This window comes from Pogoniulus pusillus, chromosome 17 (assembly GCF_015220805.1).
Source record: "Pogoniulus pusillus isolate bPogPus1 chromosome 17, bPogPus1.pri, whole genome shotgun sequence".
Taxonomy (NCBI): Eukaryota; Metazoa; Chordata; class Aves; order Piciformes; family Lybiidae; genus Pogoniulus; species Pogoniulus pusillus.
In genome coordinates, this window is record NC_087280.1 from 10,468,512 (window position 1) to 10,488,193 (window position 19,682).

Consider the following 19,682-nt stretch of genomic DNA (forward strand, 5'->3'; position numbering starts at 1 on the left):
GGTTTGTGGTGCTATGTGGTGTTTTGCAACTGTTGTGTGGGACAAAACAGCCTGTGCTACAATGGGCAGTGGGCTCTGCTGCTGCTGGGATCCAAATGTCCAGTGATGGGAGGAAGTCAGGAGAGCCTCGCCTCGCCTTGAGCTGCACCTACCCCAGCAGGCGCAGCCTGGGCAGCAATGGCAGTTTTGCAGGTGTGAGCTAATCCCAGAGCACTCCTTTCACTGCTCCCATGGTTTGCAGCAAGCTTCACACCATCCGTGGCTGTGTGGAGGTTTGGTGCACAGCTGACAGGACCAGGGGTGCCTTCCTCTGCATACCACAGGTGTGGCACCTGGGGCCAAGAGGCTGACACATCCTTGCTGCCTAAGTGACAGCTACAGTAGGAGACTGTAGGATGAGTCTTAAGTTTGCTGTGTGCTTGCTGTGTGAAATACACATTGTCTACAGGTTTCCCTGTGTTACTACTTTTGTTTGGTCTCAAAACCTAAACCAAGTATCCTTTTTTCTGACGTTCTGGAATCCATGTCACATCAGTGGCCATCGACTCACCACTGATTGCCTGATTATTTTCTACAACAAGGAAATTTAAACTGAGGACTAAAGCTTTCCGTTCATACCTTTTCTTATCCACTAAAACCAATAATGATGCTTTATTTTTATTTTCTAGAGATAATAACAATTTTACTTTAAACATTGTTGTAACTGGATAAAATCTATCCTTTTAAATTCAAACACTTGGACTTCAAATAAGCTTTAGAGTGAGTGTTGTGAAATTTGATTTTGAGACAGACTCTAGGACAGCAAAATTAATGTTTCAAACTCTTCAGTTGATAACTCAGCAGAAACACAAATTAACCTGTGTAGATTAGGAAGAAATTGAATCAGTCATTTTAGAAACAAGAAACTTCTATTTGCTAAGTAGGTTGTAAAATTATAGGAGCAAAAGTTACCTTTGTTTTTTAATTTCACATCATCTTTGTTTGTGAAATACTTCATTAATATCAAGTGACTCCTGTACTTTGCTAGCAGCTATTTGAATAGAATCATAGAATGGTTTAGGTTGGAAGGGACCTCAAAGATCATGCAGTTGCAACCCCCTGCCATAGGCAGGGACACCTCCCACTAGAACAGGTTGCTCAAGGCCTCATCCAACCTGGCCTTGAACACCTCCAGGGAGGGAGCATCCACAACCTCCCTGGGCAACCTGTGCCAGTGTCTCACCACCCTCACTGGGAAGAACTTCTTCCTAACATCTAGTTTGAATCTCCCCTCTGCCAGTTTCAACCCATTACCCCTCATCCTGTAATTGCAGGACCTTGTCAATAGTCCCTCCCCAGCCTTCCTGTAGGCCCCTTTCAGATACTGGAAGGCCACTACAAGATCTCCTCAAAGCATTCTCCTCGCCCCAACTCTCATAGCCTGTCCTCATAGCAGAGGTGTTTCAGCTCTCTGATCATCTTTGTGGCCCTCCTCTGGACTCGCTTCAACAGTTCGATGTCCTTCTTGTGTTGGGGGCTCCAGAACTGCACACAGTACTCCAGGTGGGGTCTGACAAGAGCAGAGTAAAGGGGGAGAATCACTTCCCTTGCCCTGCTGGCCACACTTCTCTTGCTGCAGCCCAGCACACAGTTGCTGTCTGGGCTGCATGTACACACTGCCAGCTCATGTTGAGCTTTTCATCAATCCAAACCCCCAGATCTTTTTCCTCAGGGCTGCTCCTCAGACATTTTCCACCCAGCCTGTGTTTGTGCTTGGTATTGTACAGACACAGGTGCAGGAGCTTCCATTTGGCCTTGTTGAATTTCATGAGGTTGGCCTGGGTCCACTTCTCCAGCCTGTCCAGGTCCCTCTGGATGGCATCCCTGACCTATAGCAAGTTGACTGTGCCACACAGCTTGGTGTCACCTGCAGACTTGATTCCTCTGTCCATATCACTGAGAAAGATGTTAAACAGCACTGGTGCCAGCACTGACCCCTGAGGGACACCACTTGTCACTGGTCTCCATGTGGACATTGTGCCCCTGATCACCATTCTATGTGCAATCATCCAGCCAATTCCTTATCCAGCAGTGCTCCACTCATCAAGTCTGTGCTTTTCCAGGATGTCATGTGGGACAGAGTCAAATGCCTTACTCAGGTCCAGGTAGATGATGTCAGTTGCCCTTCTCTGGTCCACTGTTGCTGTGACTTCATCATAAAAAGCCACTAAATTTGTCAGGCATGATTTGCCCTTGGTGAAGCCATTGCTGGTTACCACCAATCACCTCTGCTTTGTTTTCAACTCAGCCTTATCCATATCCTTTGTCACCAGCTCTCCATTTCCCTCTGGAAGGGTCCCACATTCTCCCTAGTTCTCCTTTTCTCACTAATACACCTGAAGAAATTCTTCCTGCTCCCCTTGCTGTCCCTAGCCAGATTCAATTGCAGCTGTCCTTTAGTTTTCCTAACCTGAGCTCTGTTTGCACCAACAATTTCTTTGTATTTGTCCCAGGTTACCTGTCCTTGCTTCCACTCTCTGTAGGCTTTCTTGTTGCATCTAAGTGTGTCCAGGACCTCTCTATTCATCCATGCAGGCCTCCTGGCGTTCTTACCTGCCTTCCTCTTTTTGGGGATGCATTGCTATAACTAGTTTTGTAGTTGATGGCTGTATGCAGTTTTCCTATTCCAAAAGTAGAAATTGTCAAGGCTTAAAACACATCTTTACATGGTGCTCTTCAGCCTGGAGAAGAGAAGACCTTGTAGTAGCCTTCCAGTATCTGAAGGGGGCCTGCAGGGGGGCTGGGGAGAGACTATTTTCAAGGTCTTGTAATGGCAGGACGAGGAGTAAATGGTTTCAACTGGAAGAGGGAAGATTTAAACTAGATGTTAGGAAGAAGTTCTTTCCAGTGAGGGTGGTGAGACACTGGCACAGATTGCCCAGGGAGGCTGTGGCTGCTCCCTCCCTGGAGGTGTTCAAGGCCAGGTTGGATGAGCAATCTGTTCTAGTGGGAGGTGTCCCTGCCTATGGCAGGGGGTTGCAACTGCATGATCTTTGAGGTCCCTTCCAACATAAACCATTCTGTGATTCTATGTAATTTCCTGCCTCTCATGGTTTGTTATGGTACATACTCTTAAGCAATCTTAAAATAGCAAGGACTTTCTTGGCTGTTTTTATAAGTAATACCTTTCAAAGTAATAATTGGGTTCTAAAAAAATACTGTAACATTACATCACTACCACCACCAAAATCACAGTAGCAATAATTTTCCAACACATGCAATTGTAGAACATTTGTGTGGAATGAATTCTGTGTTTCTGAGAGCTCAGAGATGCAGTTTGTTCTTATGGCCATTATAGCTGCCATGCATCTGGTGTCCACTTTGACATCTGCTCGGTCAGATCTGTTGCTGCTCCTGCTCTAATAGGCTTTCTGAATGTCTAAGCCCCACCTCCTGTACTGCACTCAGTCCTTCCCTATTCACTGGTCTCCTCTTTATAGAGCTGAAGTGCCTGTACTGAGCATTGCAATGTGCTCTAGATTGTTGTTCCCAAATTTATTTCAGTACAGGAACTATGGATGGCTGTGGCTGCGTGAACTGGGAAACTAGGACGCAGCTACGACTCTGTTCTTTAGTTATGGGGCACATCAGAGTTAGGTACACACAGTGGTATGTGATAAAAGGCAGGATATGTTATCTGTACTACTCCCAACACCATTCCTTTTGATACAGAGATGTCTTTAGGATACTTGTAGAAGATGTAGTGCTATATGAGATGAGAAAATGTTTTTCTTTGAAGTGCAGCATGCTGTGATTTGCATGCCTTGAATCCTGATCTATCCAGTTGGGACTGGCTGTGAAGCAAATGCTAATGCTAATGAGGCAAGGGCAGAGGTTCACTAAGACCATTTAAGAACTGTAGTCATGATTTGCCCTGGGCATCCCATGACCACATACTGTGGAGGAAAAACATCAAATATTGTGTGGAGTGTACCGAGTTGATCTCAGCAAGTTAGGCGCATAGAGTAGCACTGGAGACTGTCTCTGAGCCAGTAACCAGGCTGCTATGGAAGCATTTCAGGTTCAGGAAAATCACATAAGTCTTCACATGTTCATTTTTTATTTATTATTTTACTGAGAGAAATTACATCTTTAGCTGTGAGAAGAAAAGAAAGCCATAGCAGTACCCTGTATCACCATTCTTCTGCTGAGAAACACTAGTAGTCAAAATGTAGATAAGACACTCCTCACACACTTCCCAGCTCTCTCTTCTGGCAGTTCCTTCTTTCGGTCTGGTCTGTGTGGCTGTCTCTGCCTTAACTCTAATCCAACCTAACCCCTTTTTCCTCTAACCTCCTTGTTGTCTTTTTGACATCTCACCTCAGATCTCCAGATTTATCATGTGAGATATACAGGGGTTGATTTGACTATTTCTTAAGGGAGGGAAAGAGGGGGAGGGGGAAGGGGGTTTGGGTCAGGAGCCCTCCTGGGGACTCAGATTCCTGGGAGGGGTACTGTGTTTCTGTATTACTTTTAACTTGTATGTAACTGCATATATTTGTGTGTACATATGCTTGTAAATTGTGCTAAGCTGTAAATATAGCTTCATTCCTTAACTTCCAGCTGGCTGAGTCTAGTCTGGGTGATTTTTCCTAAGTGTGGGGGGGCAGGTAACAACCAAACCATCACAAGTAATTATAATAATAATAAACTGATGGGAAGATAGAACAGAAGGACTGTATGCTGGATTGTGAGCTTAAGATAGTTGGATTTACAGAGGTTGCAAGTACTACACATGTATAAAATGTATTGCACTTTTATTAAGTTCTTAGAAGAAATCTGGCTGTGTGTGAGCATTCTGTTAGACTCTTTAATCCATTTTAAGAGACTTCAGAGAGCAAAGAAGGATTTTTAGCTGGAAAATTTGACTATGTGGAAGTGAAATCATTGCTAGGAAGACCAACTCCCAATGTTGTGTTAATGAAATAACCATATTGATGTAAGTTGCTGACCAGGTGGAGATCATTCTTTATTAAATTCTGAAACCAAGCCACAATTAATGTTAAGTGTTTGTGAGCTTTGTAGATAATTAAATAGATTTGATGATGCCTAAAAGCTGTTTAACCTTTACAGCATTCCTTTCTTTTCAGTCTATTGGGAATGCCAAAACTACAAGGAATGACAACAGCAGTCGCTTTGGGAAGTACATTGAAATTGGTTTTGATAAGAGGTATCGAATCATTGGTGCTAACATGAGAACTTACCTCTTGGAAAAATCAAGAGTGGTGTTTCAGGTAATACTGATGCAATCTTCTCACCGTATATTAGAGTGACTATTCTAAAAAAAAGGAAAAGCTGTTGCTTCCTGATACTATTTTTCTCTCCTGAGAGATGACTATAACAGTGTATTTGTCATATAGCACATGTGGGGAGAGGGGAGAAAAGGAAAACAAAGCCAGTCTTTCATTACATGAATTATTTGTAGTTGTAAAATGTGTATAAAAAGACTGTGTAAGCATGAAATTCTTTCAGTGCACTACTAGATGGGAGTTTGTGCTCGCAGTAGTATTATAGAATAGGGCTTCCAAACCTAGCAGAACTCATGCTCAAGAAGAGGTCTCCGTTGTGGTTTGTAAAGCTGCAATCTCACCTGACTTTCAGTCTCCTGTTAAAACCCACCACTGTCGTGGGGATTATAAATGAATCTTAATTACTCAGGCAAATGGGAATATACAATTTCATCTTTCTTGAACTCTCTTCATTTCTGAATGCTATGCTTGATCCAATCCACAACCTTTCTGTCTCCCACACTTCCTCATCATTTTTACCTTCCTGTAGCTCAGTCAAAATGGACTTATCCTCGACTGGCTGCCTAAAGGTATAAACCAAACAAATGCAGTTAGCATTATGTGGAGGTGTTATGAGAAGTGCTGTTGTATATTTTAAAAGCAAGAGACTTCTTGCACATGATTTAGAGAGTTTTTTTTTCCCCCATTCCTTTTATTTTGTCTCTATTGAAGTTAGGAAATTTAGAGCACTTAAGTTTGGAATGATGGCGCTGGTTATGAGTCATAACCTGCACTGTGTTTGTCCTTCATTCTAAAATTCCATCTTTGCCTTGGCAGGAAAAATATTCCCTTCACCAGATTACTATACATGCTGAGGTGAATGGCATTAGTTATTTTGGGAAAATGAAAAGTTTTTAAGTATGATCATTTCACCCACCCATAGAATCCTGATCTATGTTTAATAGTAATCTACAGTTCTCAAAAGTGAAATCATACTTTTTTTCCCTTTTAATGAAAATGTCTGCATGATTCTTTCTCTTGAAAATGGATTAATCAAGAAGGAAATGAGAGATGCTGATTTGTCTTTCCTTTTTCCATGAGGCTTCCGTGCTCTTAAGATTCTCTTTCTTAGAGGAAACATTAAACATATTCTTTTCTACTCATGAATGTTTCTAACACTTGTGAAAAATAATCAATTCCTTGCTTTTTAAAGGCTGAAGAGGAGAGAAATTACCACATCTTTTACCAACTTTGTGCCTCTGCAGCATTACCTGAGTTTAAAACTCTACGATTAGGTATGAAATTCACGTGTGTTGCATGGTTCAGTTGTAGGTATAAAGCAGCATCTCTGCGCCATAGGACCATGACAAGAATTGCTTGCTTTTAAACTCTAAACATTCACTCCTTCTAATACTAAATTATAGTGAAAATAAATAAAATGTTAATCTTGGACTTTGTATTTGTTTAGATAAAAGAAAGTATCAGGTTTGTTTATTCAGCATACTGTAATACATTGCAGTTGTAATCCTTAGAACATGATGCTGTCCTGGGTGTCAGAGTAGCTTTATGGTGGCAAGGGTGACATTTTCTTCTCTTAGTCTTTTTAAATCTTCTGTTCTATGACTCCAGCTACTAGACAATTCTGTCGTTTCTGGTATAAGCACCTGAAAAGCTTCTTTTGCATCTGCATACTTTCACTTGGGGTGTTATCAGCCATTACTTTAATCACAAAACTAACAGGTAAATGTTTTTTGTTTTTCACATTAAAATGTTAGTAAAGGAAAGTTTTCTCATTTAAACAACTACTACTTTGTAAAATAAAGGCACAGTGATGACCTCCTGACAGACTATCACCTCACCATTTAAAAAATTCAGTATAAATTTCAGTGCTGCTTGTTTATTTTTAAAAGCTAGTTAACTACACAGCCTCTCGGTGCTGATTTCTGAAACACCCTTCTGGTTTTAAAGTGTTTCTCTGATCTTCTGCACCTTCCTGGCACATACAGGATGCACATCTGCTGACACAGGAAAGAAAGGAACTGATGTAATTAGGACTAAAGAAGCCATTTAGCAGACTCGTCTTTCAGTGTTCTTGAAACTGTAGCAGATCAGAAGAGAAGGAGTTTGCTCCCACAGCTGGAAGCACAGCCACTGAAACTGTAGGAGTTTGCACAGCACCCAGGAGAGCTTCTGCTCTCCCAGTGGAGCCCACTGCTGTCTGCAGAGTGGTATGAAGCTACCAGTTCTCTACCCACAACTTTTCAGCTCTAGTGCTCACAGATACTCATAAGAATAAAGCAGATCATAAATTAGAAAGTAGAAGAAAATGGACAAAATAGATTTTTTTTGTTTTTAATATCCTGATGCACTAATAGCATAATAGTATCTGCCATGTAATTCCAAAGTGCTGCTGCTCTCAACACTGTGCCTACCACTTGGGTGGCTGGCTAAGACTGGGGGAACAATTTCTTCCAAAGTGATTATTCCACACAGGTGGAAGTCTTAACAAAGGTTAAGGAGAGAATATGCTCGAGGGCATGTTGTAGGAACCAGACAGCGTAAGAATACATATTTATACTGTTCAGCCTTGAAAAAAATCTCCCAAATAAGTGAGTCCTATGAGCTAGGAGGACATACTTACACTGTTCCACAGTTGTGCTGTGAATTTCTGCATTAGTGTGTGTAAAAGGTTTGTTTTTTCTCTTGCAGGGAATGCAAATTCCTTTTACTATACGAAGCAAGGTGGAAGCCCTGTGATTGATGGTGTCGATGATGCTAAGGAAATGGCAAACACCAGGCAGGCCTGCACTTTGCTAGGTAATTTGTAAAACACAGTCATGTCTCAAATCCAATATAGTAGCAGGTGTTTTCTACATTGTGCATATTTTCTTTGCACTCTATTGTGTTTAAAAACAGAGTTTTGAGTCTGAGAGACTTCACTTACATTAAGAAGGTATTTAAATTGCAGTGGAATTTGCATATATAGTGCAGGAGAAACACATATCCTACTGCCATAAATTATGGATTCCCTTGGTGTAGCATATACAGTGTTGAAGGTCACTGGCAAAGCACTTTGGAACAGCAAATTAAATCATTTGTTGCAATGGACTTTTTTGCACCTGGCTATAAAATATTTTTCTTCTAGAAGTGGAGGAAATGCTAAAGTCTCTGAAAAAAACTAAAAGCATACAGTGCTCACCAGTTTTCCTCTCAATAAAATTAATCATCAGCTGCAGCTCGCAGTTCTTTATTTCTCTTTCCATTCAAAGTGTGTTAACGTTTTTCAGGGATTAGTGATACCTACCAGATGGGAATTTTTCGAATCCTTGCTGGCATCCTTCACTTGGGCAACGTGGAATTTGCATCTCGGGATTCTGACAGCTGCACTATTCCTGTGAGTAGTAGATGAGCTGAGGGGCATGGTTCCTGCTCTGACAGTTCTACTCTCTGCTTGTTTGCAGGACCCTCTTCTGAAGACAAATAGCAATATAAAAACACAAGCAACGTGTTTATGTCTATTTTGTTAACATTTTCACCTGGTTTTTTGAAGATGGATTCAACTTTTCTTAGTTTAGAAGCTTTAGACAGTACTTTCTGTATTGTAACTGTGGCTGCCTTAATTTTGCTTCAAGAGCATAACTGATTGGTCCTAGAAGAATGCCAGTCCAGGCTAGCTTTGAAGTCCTGGGCAGATGTCTAGATCTTTATGTTCTCACGTGAATACGATCCCTGACTACAGTAAATGCTTTGCAGGTTGTTGTTTTTTTTCCTAACTGTAAAGGAAATGCTTCACAAAGTCCTCTTGGATGTCTAGACATGAGCATAGTATTTACACGTAAGATTTGTTTGATTCACTGAGCATCGTGGGTTTATCAGTTCTTTTTCACCTTTGTGGGGGTCAGTAATGAGGACTGCATAGTCTGATCTGAAAAAAATCACTCTGTGAGGCCAGAGGCCTCTTACTGAAAAAAGATCTGGCTCATCACTCTTCTCTTCCTTGGATTCACAAGTGGCCAGTTTCTGCTTTGTCTACCACTGGACAACACAGCCTTCTTCTTTCTCTCTCTGCAAATAGTAGCAGCAAGTAGCAATAGTTTCAGGGTTGTTTTTTTCCTTACTTTACTGTCACCTGCTTTCTCAAGAATTTGCTATAGCAGTTTCTGGAGTTGAGACAACAGGTCCTTTGCTTGGCCACAGATCAGTGTGTCTCATCTAACATCATCTGCCCATGGAAAGCTGCTGTGAAACCACAACAATAGTCTTGTTTTCTTGTGTGTCTTTAAAAGGTTTGCACTGCAAAGAAAGTGCCATTTAATGATCAGAGGTACAAAGCTGATAAGCCCAGGACATGGTGAGCTAGGGCATAATGAAAATATGAGATACCCATTATGACAGAGTCATAATGATCATTTCCAATGCAGGAATCCTACTGAATGAGCTAGTACAAAGCTACAAGTTCCTCTGTAATCCTATCCTTACATGGTAAACGTCTAGCAGGTGGCAGTGAATGTCTGCTTGGTGGAATTTGCTACCTGAGCTGTGCTGTTCTTTGACAATAGCTGTCATTGCAGAGCTCTGTTGCCATGCAGACTGGTCTGCCTGGGAAGCACTGGTGTGGTGATGCAGTGATGGTACTTCTGGAAGCTCAGCAAAGGGCTGCATGAATGAATCAGTTTGATTAATGTCAGTCCCAGTAACCCTAATGTGGCGTTTTCTTGTACAGTAATTCCTATTACTTTATTATTGTGTTCTGAGTTAAAGTGGTATGGCTAAACTGGAAGAAAGCATTCTCAGTTACCTGTTTTAGAAGTGTAATGGCACTAAAGTGTAACAACCGTGGGACTTGTATGCTGTGAGGACTGCAAGAAGCCCCAGAGAAGTCAAAAGGGTGTGGAAATAGAAAGATGTACTTGATGTACCCTCAAGCTACTGAGCATGTAGTAACAGTCCTCTGTAGTCTGTCCTTGTCAAGATGCTGCTTGTCAGTGTGCTGTTGAGTTACAGGTGCAAAGTGAATGTGATGAGGAAGTAGCACTAGGAGAGTTCCTTAGGAGGCAAGACCTGTCTGTCCTTGATTTCTGGCTTTTGCTTGCTTGTTAGTGATGAAGAGTGTAGTATCTGAACTCATTGAGTGGTAAATGCACTGCACAGATTTCAACACAGAAGTCTCATATACCCATCTCAGTGTGCAAGCCTTGTTAGTTGATTTTTACCTGGTGGTTAATCAAAGGTTATTTTTTTCACTTGTACAGTCTGATTTGAGAGTTAGAGAACATAACTCCTGTGCTCCAATCTCTTAAAGTTTGTCTTCAGATTTCACTGAGAAATAGTGTGTTAAATACTGAGACCAGAGTGCTAAAGCCCTTCCTCTTCATTCTTCACTTGGGCTGTAATGCCTCATTGCCCATCACTCCCTGCTATGGGTGTATGTGAGCAGATGAGAGTACCTCTCAGGAGCTGTCTACTTGGGACAGAGTGGACCATTTTGTCCCAAGTACAAAGCTGTTGTCCTGTCTGGCATTGCTCTGTTTCTTCACTGATAACTGAAACAGTTAGTTAGAAGAATTCAAAATGCTAAGTCCATCCCTGTGAAGCTAGGTGATTCATTTTTATGAAGATTATATGTTCACTGTGAGGGGGCTTTTTGGTGAACACCAGTATAGTAAAATGCCTCTCAGGAAACTCTGATTCACCAGCTTACTTCAGCGACGTGGATGTGATGAGTGGGTAGGGAAAGTGCTACATTTTGAAGGAGGAAGAGCTGAGGAAGTTGCTATTGTTGCTTATTGTTAGATCACTGCAGGTAGGCAGTTCTTATGATTGCATGTGTGCTAATAATAATACTGTTTCAGGACTTAACAAGACTGTTTTTATTAGCCCAAGCATGAACCCCTCGCCATCTTCTGTGACCTCATGGGTGTGGACTATGAGGAGATGTCCCACTGGCTTTGCCACAGGAAGCTCGCAACTGCCACTGAAACCTACATCAAGCCAATTTCTAAACTCCATGCCATCAATGCCAGAGATGCACTTGCCAAACACATCTATGCTAATCTTTTCAACTGGATTGTAGATCATGTGAACAAAGCCCTTCATGCTACTGTAAAACAGCATTCTTTCATTGGAGTGTTGGACATTTATGGGTGAGTCTTTTTGTCAGAGATGGGATGACTCTTATGTAATTGTATCTTTGTCTTTACCATGCAGTGCTGCGTGGAATACATAAAAACCCCAAACCCTTAGCAGCTGCTTATGCAGCTGAAGGAAGTAGGTGTTCAGTTTTGACATGCTGTCTAAGATCTTTGTCTTGACTTTCAAGTTTGACATTTATAGTGGGATTTCCTTTTTTTGCTGTTGCTAGTTCCTTTATGTATTGCACTGGAGAAAGTGTCAAGGGAGTTGGCATCTCATGGTCCCTCCACTGTGACACTTCAGAGGGGATAAAGGCAACTAACATGCTTTCCAGGAACATCAGTCCCCTCTCTGTGTTCCTCATCCCTGCCTGAAGAGGAACCATCACCAAATTGCCCGTGTACTGTCATTTGCAATTCTTCTGTGTGCTTCACTGCTTGATTATTGAGGTTATTTCTGCCTGGAATAAGGCAATGAATGTGACCGGAGGGAGGCAGTTAAAAATTACAGGGTCATTTAATTTTTTTTTTCCACTGCACTAGTAATTTTGATTATCTGCTTATTTTTAGATTTGAGACATTTGAAATCAACAGCTTTGAACAGTTCTGTATCAACTATGCCAACGAAAAACTGCAGCAGCAGTTCAATATGGTAAGTAGGAATTGACCAGCATTTCCTCTTGCCTTTCCCCTCATCCCAGTCCATTCTGCTAATTGGGTCCCCAGTGGTTACGATGAATTCCTTCAGTCTATTAGCCAGCTGTCCTGGCCGTGGGCTTTGGGGGATGGGGAGAGATTGACTATCTCCTAGAAATAGATTTTGTGACTAACTGCTGCCCTGGGACTATTTGACATTCCAATCACAGCAACAATTATAAGACAGATGCAACGCTTGGCAATTAAGACCCTGAGATGGCCTGTCAATGAGGACAGGGTGCAGTTGAGGATGGAGTTTGCCGTGTCTCCATGACCTCCAACAAGAGCCTGTGTGGAGGCAGCTGAGAGCAGGGCTGTGCTGCTGGGAACCTGCCACCTGCGTTTCCTGGCCTGGCATCATTTCTTGAGGGTTCTCAGCCACATTTTGAAGTTGATGATGGACATGTGGCAAGGGACGCCTCTTCCTTCTCCTCCAGAGAGATCATGATTCTCCCTCTCTCCTCAGCTTTAGTGACATTTGTAATTATATATCTTACCTGCATAATGATGAGGCAAGTTATTTCTGCCCGGTCTGTTGCTAGGCTGTGCTGCAGCACAGGAATAGCTTTGAACTCTCCTTACGAACATAGCTCCATGGCAGCATGTGCTCAAAAGAGCGAATCCTCCCGCGCCCTGTTTCCTCCCAACGGCAGGGATGTGTACTGGGAAGTAAGCTGGGTGCTGGAATGGAGGCTGGGCTCTCCAGTCCTGCTGTGCCCTTTCAGCGCTGGTAGCGCCACAGCTGGGTTCAGCTTCAGAAGCAGCATGTCATAACTGCTTAAGTGCAGGGGGTCTGGGAGTTTTCTCAGCTCTGCAGCAGAAATCTAGGTCCTGTAAGAACTGTAAGGGTTTGCACGTATGGAGTCCTGCACTGGATTAACCCCATGCACCAGCACAGGTTAGGAGTTGACCTGGTGGAAAACAGCTCCATGGAGAAAGATCTGGGAGTCTTAGTGGATAGTTCACCATGAGTCAGCAGTGCGTTCTTGTGACCAAGAAGGCGAGTGGGATCCTGGGGTGCATTAAGAAGAGTGTGACCAGCAGGTTGAGGAAGATTCTCCTCCCCCTCTACTTTGCCCTAGTGAGGCCACATGTGGAGTACTGGATTCACTTCTGGGCTCCTCAATTCAGGATAGACAGAGATCTACTGAAGAGAGTCCAGTGAAGGGCTACAAGATGATGAAGGGTCTGGAGTCTCTCTTACAAGGAGAAGCTGAGAGATGTGGAACTGTTTAGCCTGGAGAAGACTGAGAGGGGGGTCTTATCAGTGCTTATCAATATCTAAAAGGTAGAGGTCAGGAGGATGGTCCAGTGTCTTTTCAGTGGTAAACAGGCACAGAAATTTCTGCCTAAACATAAGGAGAAGCTTCTTTGAGGATGATGGAGCACTGGAACAGCCTGAGGTTCTGGAGCTTCCTTCTCTGCAGACTTTCAAAACCTACCTGGACATGATCCTGTGCGAACTTGTCTAGGCAAACCTGCTTTAGCAGCGGGGTTTGACTAGAAGTACCTTCCAACCTCTACCATTCTGTGGTTCTTTAATAAAGATCACTGTCCCTGTGGTCCTTTCCTTGTGGTGATGTTGTTGTAATCACTTGTCTCACAAAGGGCTTGTCAACAGGGCTTTTGTAGTGATGTCCCCCAAACCCACTACTGGTATAGTTGAACTCATTGCTGGCTGCCATGGAGATACACAGGGTGGAGGTTGTTTTAAATTAAAGCCCTATGTCTGTGGTGGCAGCCAGCAGGTCTTCGTGTGTGGCCTGGGGTAAAACCTGAGCCCGGCTGATGGGAAACTACCCAGCTGCCATTTGCATCCCCTCAGCCTGCCTTGCCTGTGCCCAGCCACCTGTGAGGAAGATTAAGTGTGAAGACATTTTTCACCACATCATTGCTTCACAGAGAAGAAGTAGGTTTTTGCTTTCTTGCAGGACCTGGGTTGCATATGACTCGTCGATACAAGGCTACTGTTGGCTTTCCTGTCAGGAATTATCTCAGCATCTAATGCAGGCGTTAAGCAGTAGGGTGGGAATGGCTCTCACGGGCACCATTCAGGAGCACTGCTCTGGAAAGGATAGTGTTAGGCTAATGAAATAATAGGGATAAACCACTTTGTCAGGGTAGTTTTCTGCTGTCTGGCAGGTGCATGCAGAGGGCTGTAAGGAGGTCTTCATGAGCTTGTGCCCTGAGCTTGAGAGGCAGCTGCACCATTCCAGGCGTTTGCGGCCGAAGTCAAAAAGTGCTTGTGCTGTTACGACCACAGTTTGCCTGTTTAATGTAATCCTTTTTTCCTGAAGTTTTAATTCATCTCCTGTGCACATTTCATTAAAGCTGTGCAGTGGGGTTTTTTTTTGGGTGATAATATTTTTGCATAAATGCATTGTTATTGATCTTCACACCAGAAAAATCTTCCACCACATTTTGCTTGAAGAATTTCTTGTACTAATGCTCCTAGAGAGATTCTTGCAGGTTTTTGCAGGTGTATGCTTTAATGCACTGCGTCATCTGAGAACAAACTCAGCAGCCATTTAAGGGAAAATGAAGCTCTGCTCTTTTACAAGGAATTGCAGAAGTATTTATAGTGAAATTTTACTTGAAATAGATCGGTGTCCATCACTTCAAAATCACAAACGCATGGTGCATCCCACTTGATAAGCTGCTGATCATGCACTCGAGGCTTTTTCTGGGGTTTGTGGCTTGGTTTGGTATTTTTTTTGGTCTTTGTTTTTCTTTGCATAAGAAAAAGAACTTATAGTAAAAATATGGGGAGAAGCAGACCTTATTTGCTGCGGGTGAACGCTTTAATTTTTAGGCCAGGAAAAAAGGTTAATTTATTTTTCATGCACTTAAAGGGTTTGTTCAATTGAACTAGTGTGTCGGCTTGACAGCCTGGATTAGTGTGCCAAGAGGAACTCAAGTGAGAGTTCAATGTGTTTATTCTACGTTTTATTTCACAAAAAAAGCTATTTTCTTTTTGCCCTGTAGCATGTCTTTAAACTGGAACAAGAGGAATATATGAAGGAAGAAATACCATGGACCTTGATTGATTTCTATGACAATCAGCCTTGCATCAACCTCATAGAGGCCAAAATGGGAGTTCTGGATCTGTTGGATGAAGAGTGCAAGGTGTGTATTCAGAAACGTCATCTGCATACAGCCATCATTATGGCACTCTGCTATTGAAAGGATTTGGAGAATGTACAAACAGAATTGGCAGTTGTAGGAAGAGGAAAAAAAATTTGTTTAGTCATGCTTTTTTTCCCCTTCCATCATGTGCCTGTTTCTGGGTCTCTGATCAATCTTTGTTTTGACTCTGGCAGCTTTTGCTTTCTGGAGAGCAGCAAGTGCAGCCTTTGGTCCTGTCAGAGTTCTCCAAATTGCCTCTTGCTTAATATCTCTTCTTTTGTCTTTGGTCTTAGTTCAATTTATGCCAAGCCATATACAAGGAATGGCATGTGGTTTGTACTTGAGGGGAAGCCCATCTTGGGTTTATTGTGTATCATGTAGCATCACAAGCCGTCTCTAATGATGGTGGATGAGTTCTGACCTGCTGAAGGGCTCTTCAGTCCAACAGTGTAGCTCTAGGATCCCTGCCTTCAGGCGTGTGATGCTGGAAATGTTATTAGTGTCAAATGTGTCACACAGCAGCTACACCTGCAGCTGGCCTGCACCCACTTTAGACTGTTAGAAAGGCAAGTGCATAGCTGGTTACTGGCTCCCTTGCTTATGGCAGTGCTTGGAATCTGGGGCACTGAAGTTCGAATGGAAATCGCAAAGCATTGCTCCCCATCTTTTTAGTTTCTTTTGCTACTGAAAGTTTCCAGCACATTTTAAATGTCTGTGTCCCCTCTCCTGTAGATGCCAAAAGGCTCGGATGACACTTGGGCCCAAAAACTCTACAATACTCATTTGAATAAATGTGCCCTCTTTGAGAAACCACGTATGTCAAATAAGGCTTTTATCATCAAGCACTTTGCTGATAAGGTAAGGACTTTTCCTCTGATACCTCTGTGTGTGGCTGGTGTTGCTGGTAGTGTGCAGGTGAAGGGATCCTAGGGTGGGTGGCTGGTGTGAGCAGGGACTGGGCAGTGGCATCCCTGGGTCTGCTCAGATGCCTGTACGCTCAAGCAGGAGAAGGAAGTTCACCTGGCAGCTGTGCAGAGCCAGGGACACAAACAAGAGCTCCTGACTCTCGTCACATGCTGTAACCACCAGCCATTCTTTCTGAAAACATAAGAGCTTAATGTATGTGCAATTCACATCATAATTATTTCAGTTCCAGTTATACTAAGGAAATACACAGAAAGAGCAGCAACATAATGATGTTGGTTTTGCAGAGATGGAGAGAAGGAAGCTGGACAAGGTCATCTCAGTGGAGCGTGTGCGTTGTTCAGCTCTCACAACGCAGCATCAAACCAAGCAACTCTGCTTAAAATACACAAGTTTAAAATCATGTTTAAGTTAATTGTCCCTTTACATAAAGAATATTTTCAGCTTTCTCAAAAAAAGAGTTCTGAGAAGCTCTGGGATTCTTACCAGTAGGTCTGTACACGCTCCCTTGGATTTCTCCCAAGTGCTTGGGTTTACACTGAGAAGAGGCATCCTGCTTGTTTTGCATCTAGCCGTAATGAAAGCAGCAAGAATATCTCCATACTGGTTTGGATTCATGAGTGCTATTTTATTTGGTGCATGAGAGAACAAGAAGGATTTCATAAATATTTCACATGCTGTTCATTAGGCTGAACTTTGATGTTTGGGAGCAAGGCTTTCCTGCGCCTGGTCTGAGCGCCAAGGAAAGGTAAAAGTAGCTCCAAGCAGCTATCGGCAAAGCTCTAAGCTCTGACGTGTCATTGCTAAGCATTTTGTGCTTCCTTGCGAGCTTGCGGGCATGCAGACAGGCATCTTGAAGGAAACAAAGTAGAGCTGTAGCTGGCAGGTCAGTAAGGGCTGTGCCTTAGTATTGTTTTCTGCGGGAGAAGGCATTGATTCTGCTGCCCTCTCGTGGCGGTGTCTTCCGCAGTGAGAACATCGGTGGCACCCGAGGGGGTGGTCAGTGGACCTTCAGTTGTGGAGAGACTCTGGGGACGTTCTCTGCCTTCTTCCTCCCCAGGAATCTGGTGAAATGTTTTGTATCTAGAGGTCTGGTCTAGTGTCGTTGTGTAGACACTGATCAATGGCTGCGCCGAGAGGGCGGCTGCTAGCAGCTATCCATCTGACTGCTCCGAAAGAACAGAGTCTGCTCTTGTGTTTTAGTGTCTGCACTTGTGCTGATAAAGATTGAGGAGTTAGCTGAGACACTTCATGGGAGTTAGCACACTTAGGTTAATTAACACCAGGTTCTAAGATACAGGCTGCTGACAATAATTTGTGGGGGTTGTTCAGCATTGAATTAGGACAGTGAAATAAATACTGTGGGTTTTTTCTGATGCTCTAGCTGTTCTTTGGTCCAGGAGACTCTGTAGCCCTGATAGAGGGATGTTACTGCCAAAACGTTCAGGCTCTGTATTGCTTCTGGTAAAAATACTGTTTCCGAGTACAAATGAGGCATCTTCGTATGCTGCAGGCAGATCTACTTATTGCCTCTCAGCTAATGAGCTGAGGTACTTTGTCCTCAGTTGTATCTGCATTTCACGCAATTTTGCAGTCTTTTACTTCACTGAAGGAGATGTTCAGGGCACATTTTGATTCTCCACTTTTACTGTCACCATTCAATCATGCTGTCCTAGCACAGCATCTCTCAGCAGAGAAGTATGTCTGGTATAATGCAGTGAGAGTATTCATCTCTGTATATACAAATGTGTTAGGTTTTCCTGGAAGCACCCTCTTTGAGGAAAATCTGGATTCAGCAAAGATGCACTTGGGAGCTGGTATTTTCAATATCCACAAGAATTACCTGTTTTAAATCTGGGTGCTATAGCTGATGAATTATATGCAAAATATTCTTATTAAATACTTCTAATACTTGTGGGTCTTGTAAAAATGTGGTCACTGGTCAGGCCACACCCTGAGAACTGTGTCCAGTTCTGGGCTTCTCATTTCAAGAGAGATGTTGAGGTACTGGAACATGTCCAGAAAGGGTGACGAAGCTGGTGAGAGGCCTGGAGCACAGCCCTGTGAGGAGAGGCTGAGGGAGCTGGAGGTGTTTAGCCTGGAGAAGAGGAGGCTCAGGGTTGACCTCATTGCTGTCTACAACTACCTAAAGGGAGGCTGTAGCCAGGTGGAGTTGGTCTCTTCCAGGCAACCAGCAACAGAGCCAGGGGTTACAGTCTCAAGTTGTTCTGAGGGAGGTCTAGGCTGGATGTTAGGAGGAAGTTCTTCACAGAGTAGTGATTTGCCATTGGAATGGGCTGCCCAGGGAGGTGGTGGAGTCACCATCCCCCGAGGTGTTCAAGAAAAGATTGGATGAGGCACTTAGTGCCATGGTCTAGTTGATTGGATAGAGCTGGGTGATAGGTTGGACTGGATGATCTTGGAGGTCTCTTCCAACCTGGTTAATTCTATGATTCTATGGTTTTCAGGTGGAATATCAATGTGAAGGCTTTTTGGAAAAGAATAAAGACACAGTTTATGAAGAACAAATTAAGGTCCTAAAATCAAGCAAGGTTAGTATAACATTTTTCTTTTTCTACTGCAGTAAGGAATCCTTAAATTAAGTGTCATGTTACATCTCTTAGAAACCCAGCAAATACTTCTGCCTTTGTCCTGGTTCGAGCTAGAACACAACCAGCTCTCTGTTCAGTGATTTTATTTTTCAGCTCAGTCTCTTCTAGGTAACTGCACTTTCTGAAGTTAATGGCATATTTTCACAGGCAGTGTCTGCTTCTAGAAGCAATAACACTGATGTCCATAGTTACTACTAAGGCTAGGTATGCAGAAAGGCTTTTGCTTATGCCTGCTCCCGTGGAGTCCAAGGTCGTTGCTAAATCTTGTGTGCCATGTTGGGGTGCTGCATGTAAAAGAGTTGCAAGTAAATAAAAAGTCATACTGGTGGGGATGAGCAGATAGAACAAATGACCCAAAACTGACCAATGGGGTATTCCATTTCATGTTTGTCATACTCTGTATACAACTGAGGGATCACAAGGGTCAAACCCAGTCTTTTATGGCTGGTGTCCAAAGAGGACTCTGTTCTTCTGCCTTCAATTCCAATCCCTGAGTTCTTGAATGCAGTTCCTGTCTGCTGCTGGGCCCTGTCTGCACTCTGGGGGAGCTCAATATTGGTTTTGCATACATTTAATAATTTTCTTGCTAATATTGTTATAATATTTTCATTGAAGCTATTTTAGATTTTTTTCCCCCAAAACTTTTTTCTCACTTTATTCCCCTTCTGGGAAGGGAGAGGCATTAATAGCATCTGTCTGTTTGTGTAGTGGCCCACCCAGCCTTAACCCTTGGCACACTTAATATCAGATCAACTGAAATTAGACATAGTTTGTGTTTTACTTGGCTACCTTTATCAATTTAGAAAGTGCTGTAGCCTAGTTTTGCTTCATGTAAGATCAGTCTATATTTAGCCACTGATTCAACTGTTTGGGTTGTTTGTTTATTGATTTGATTGGGGGTTTTATTGTTTTGCCTTTAGAGTGTT

The 19,682-nt window shown here is 42.9% G+C and overlaps 1 protein-coding gene across 2 annotated transcripts in view; it reads left to right on the top strand.

Moving 5' to 3' along the window:
• The window catches only part of MYO5A (myosin VA), a 110,574-nt gene that overhangs the window by 49,501 nt on the left and 41,391 nt on the right, over nt 1-19,682 (top strand). For both annotated transcript variants that reach the window (XM_064157595.1, XM_064157596.1), the window contains exons 6-14: nt 5,130-5,273; nt 6,481-6,562; nt 7,977-8,084; nt 8,555-8,661; nt 11,145-11,410; nt 11,969-12,050; nt 15,080-15,220; nt 15,953-16,078; nt 18,613-18,696. In XM_064157595.1, coding sequence (XP_064013665.1) covers nt 5,130-5,273; nt 6,481-6,562; nt 7,977-8,084; nt 8,555-8,661; nt 11,145-11,410; nt 11,969-12,050; nt 15,080-15,220; nt 15,953-16,078; nt 18,613-18,696 — 1,140 coding nt within the window. The remainder of the gene's footprint in view (nt 1-5,129; nt 5,274-6,480; nt 6,563-7,976; nt 8,085-8,554; nt 8,662-11,144; nt 11,411-11,968; nt 12,051-15,079; nt 15,221-15,952; nt 16,079-18,612; nt 18,697-19,682) is intronic.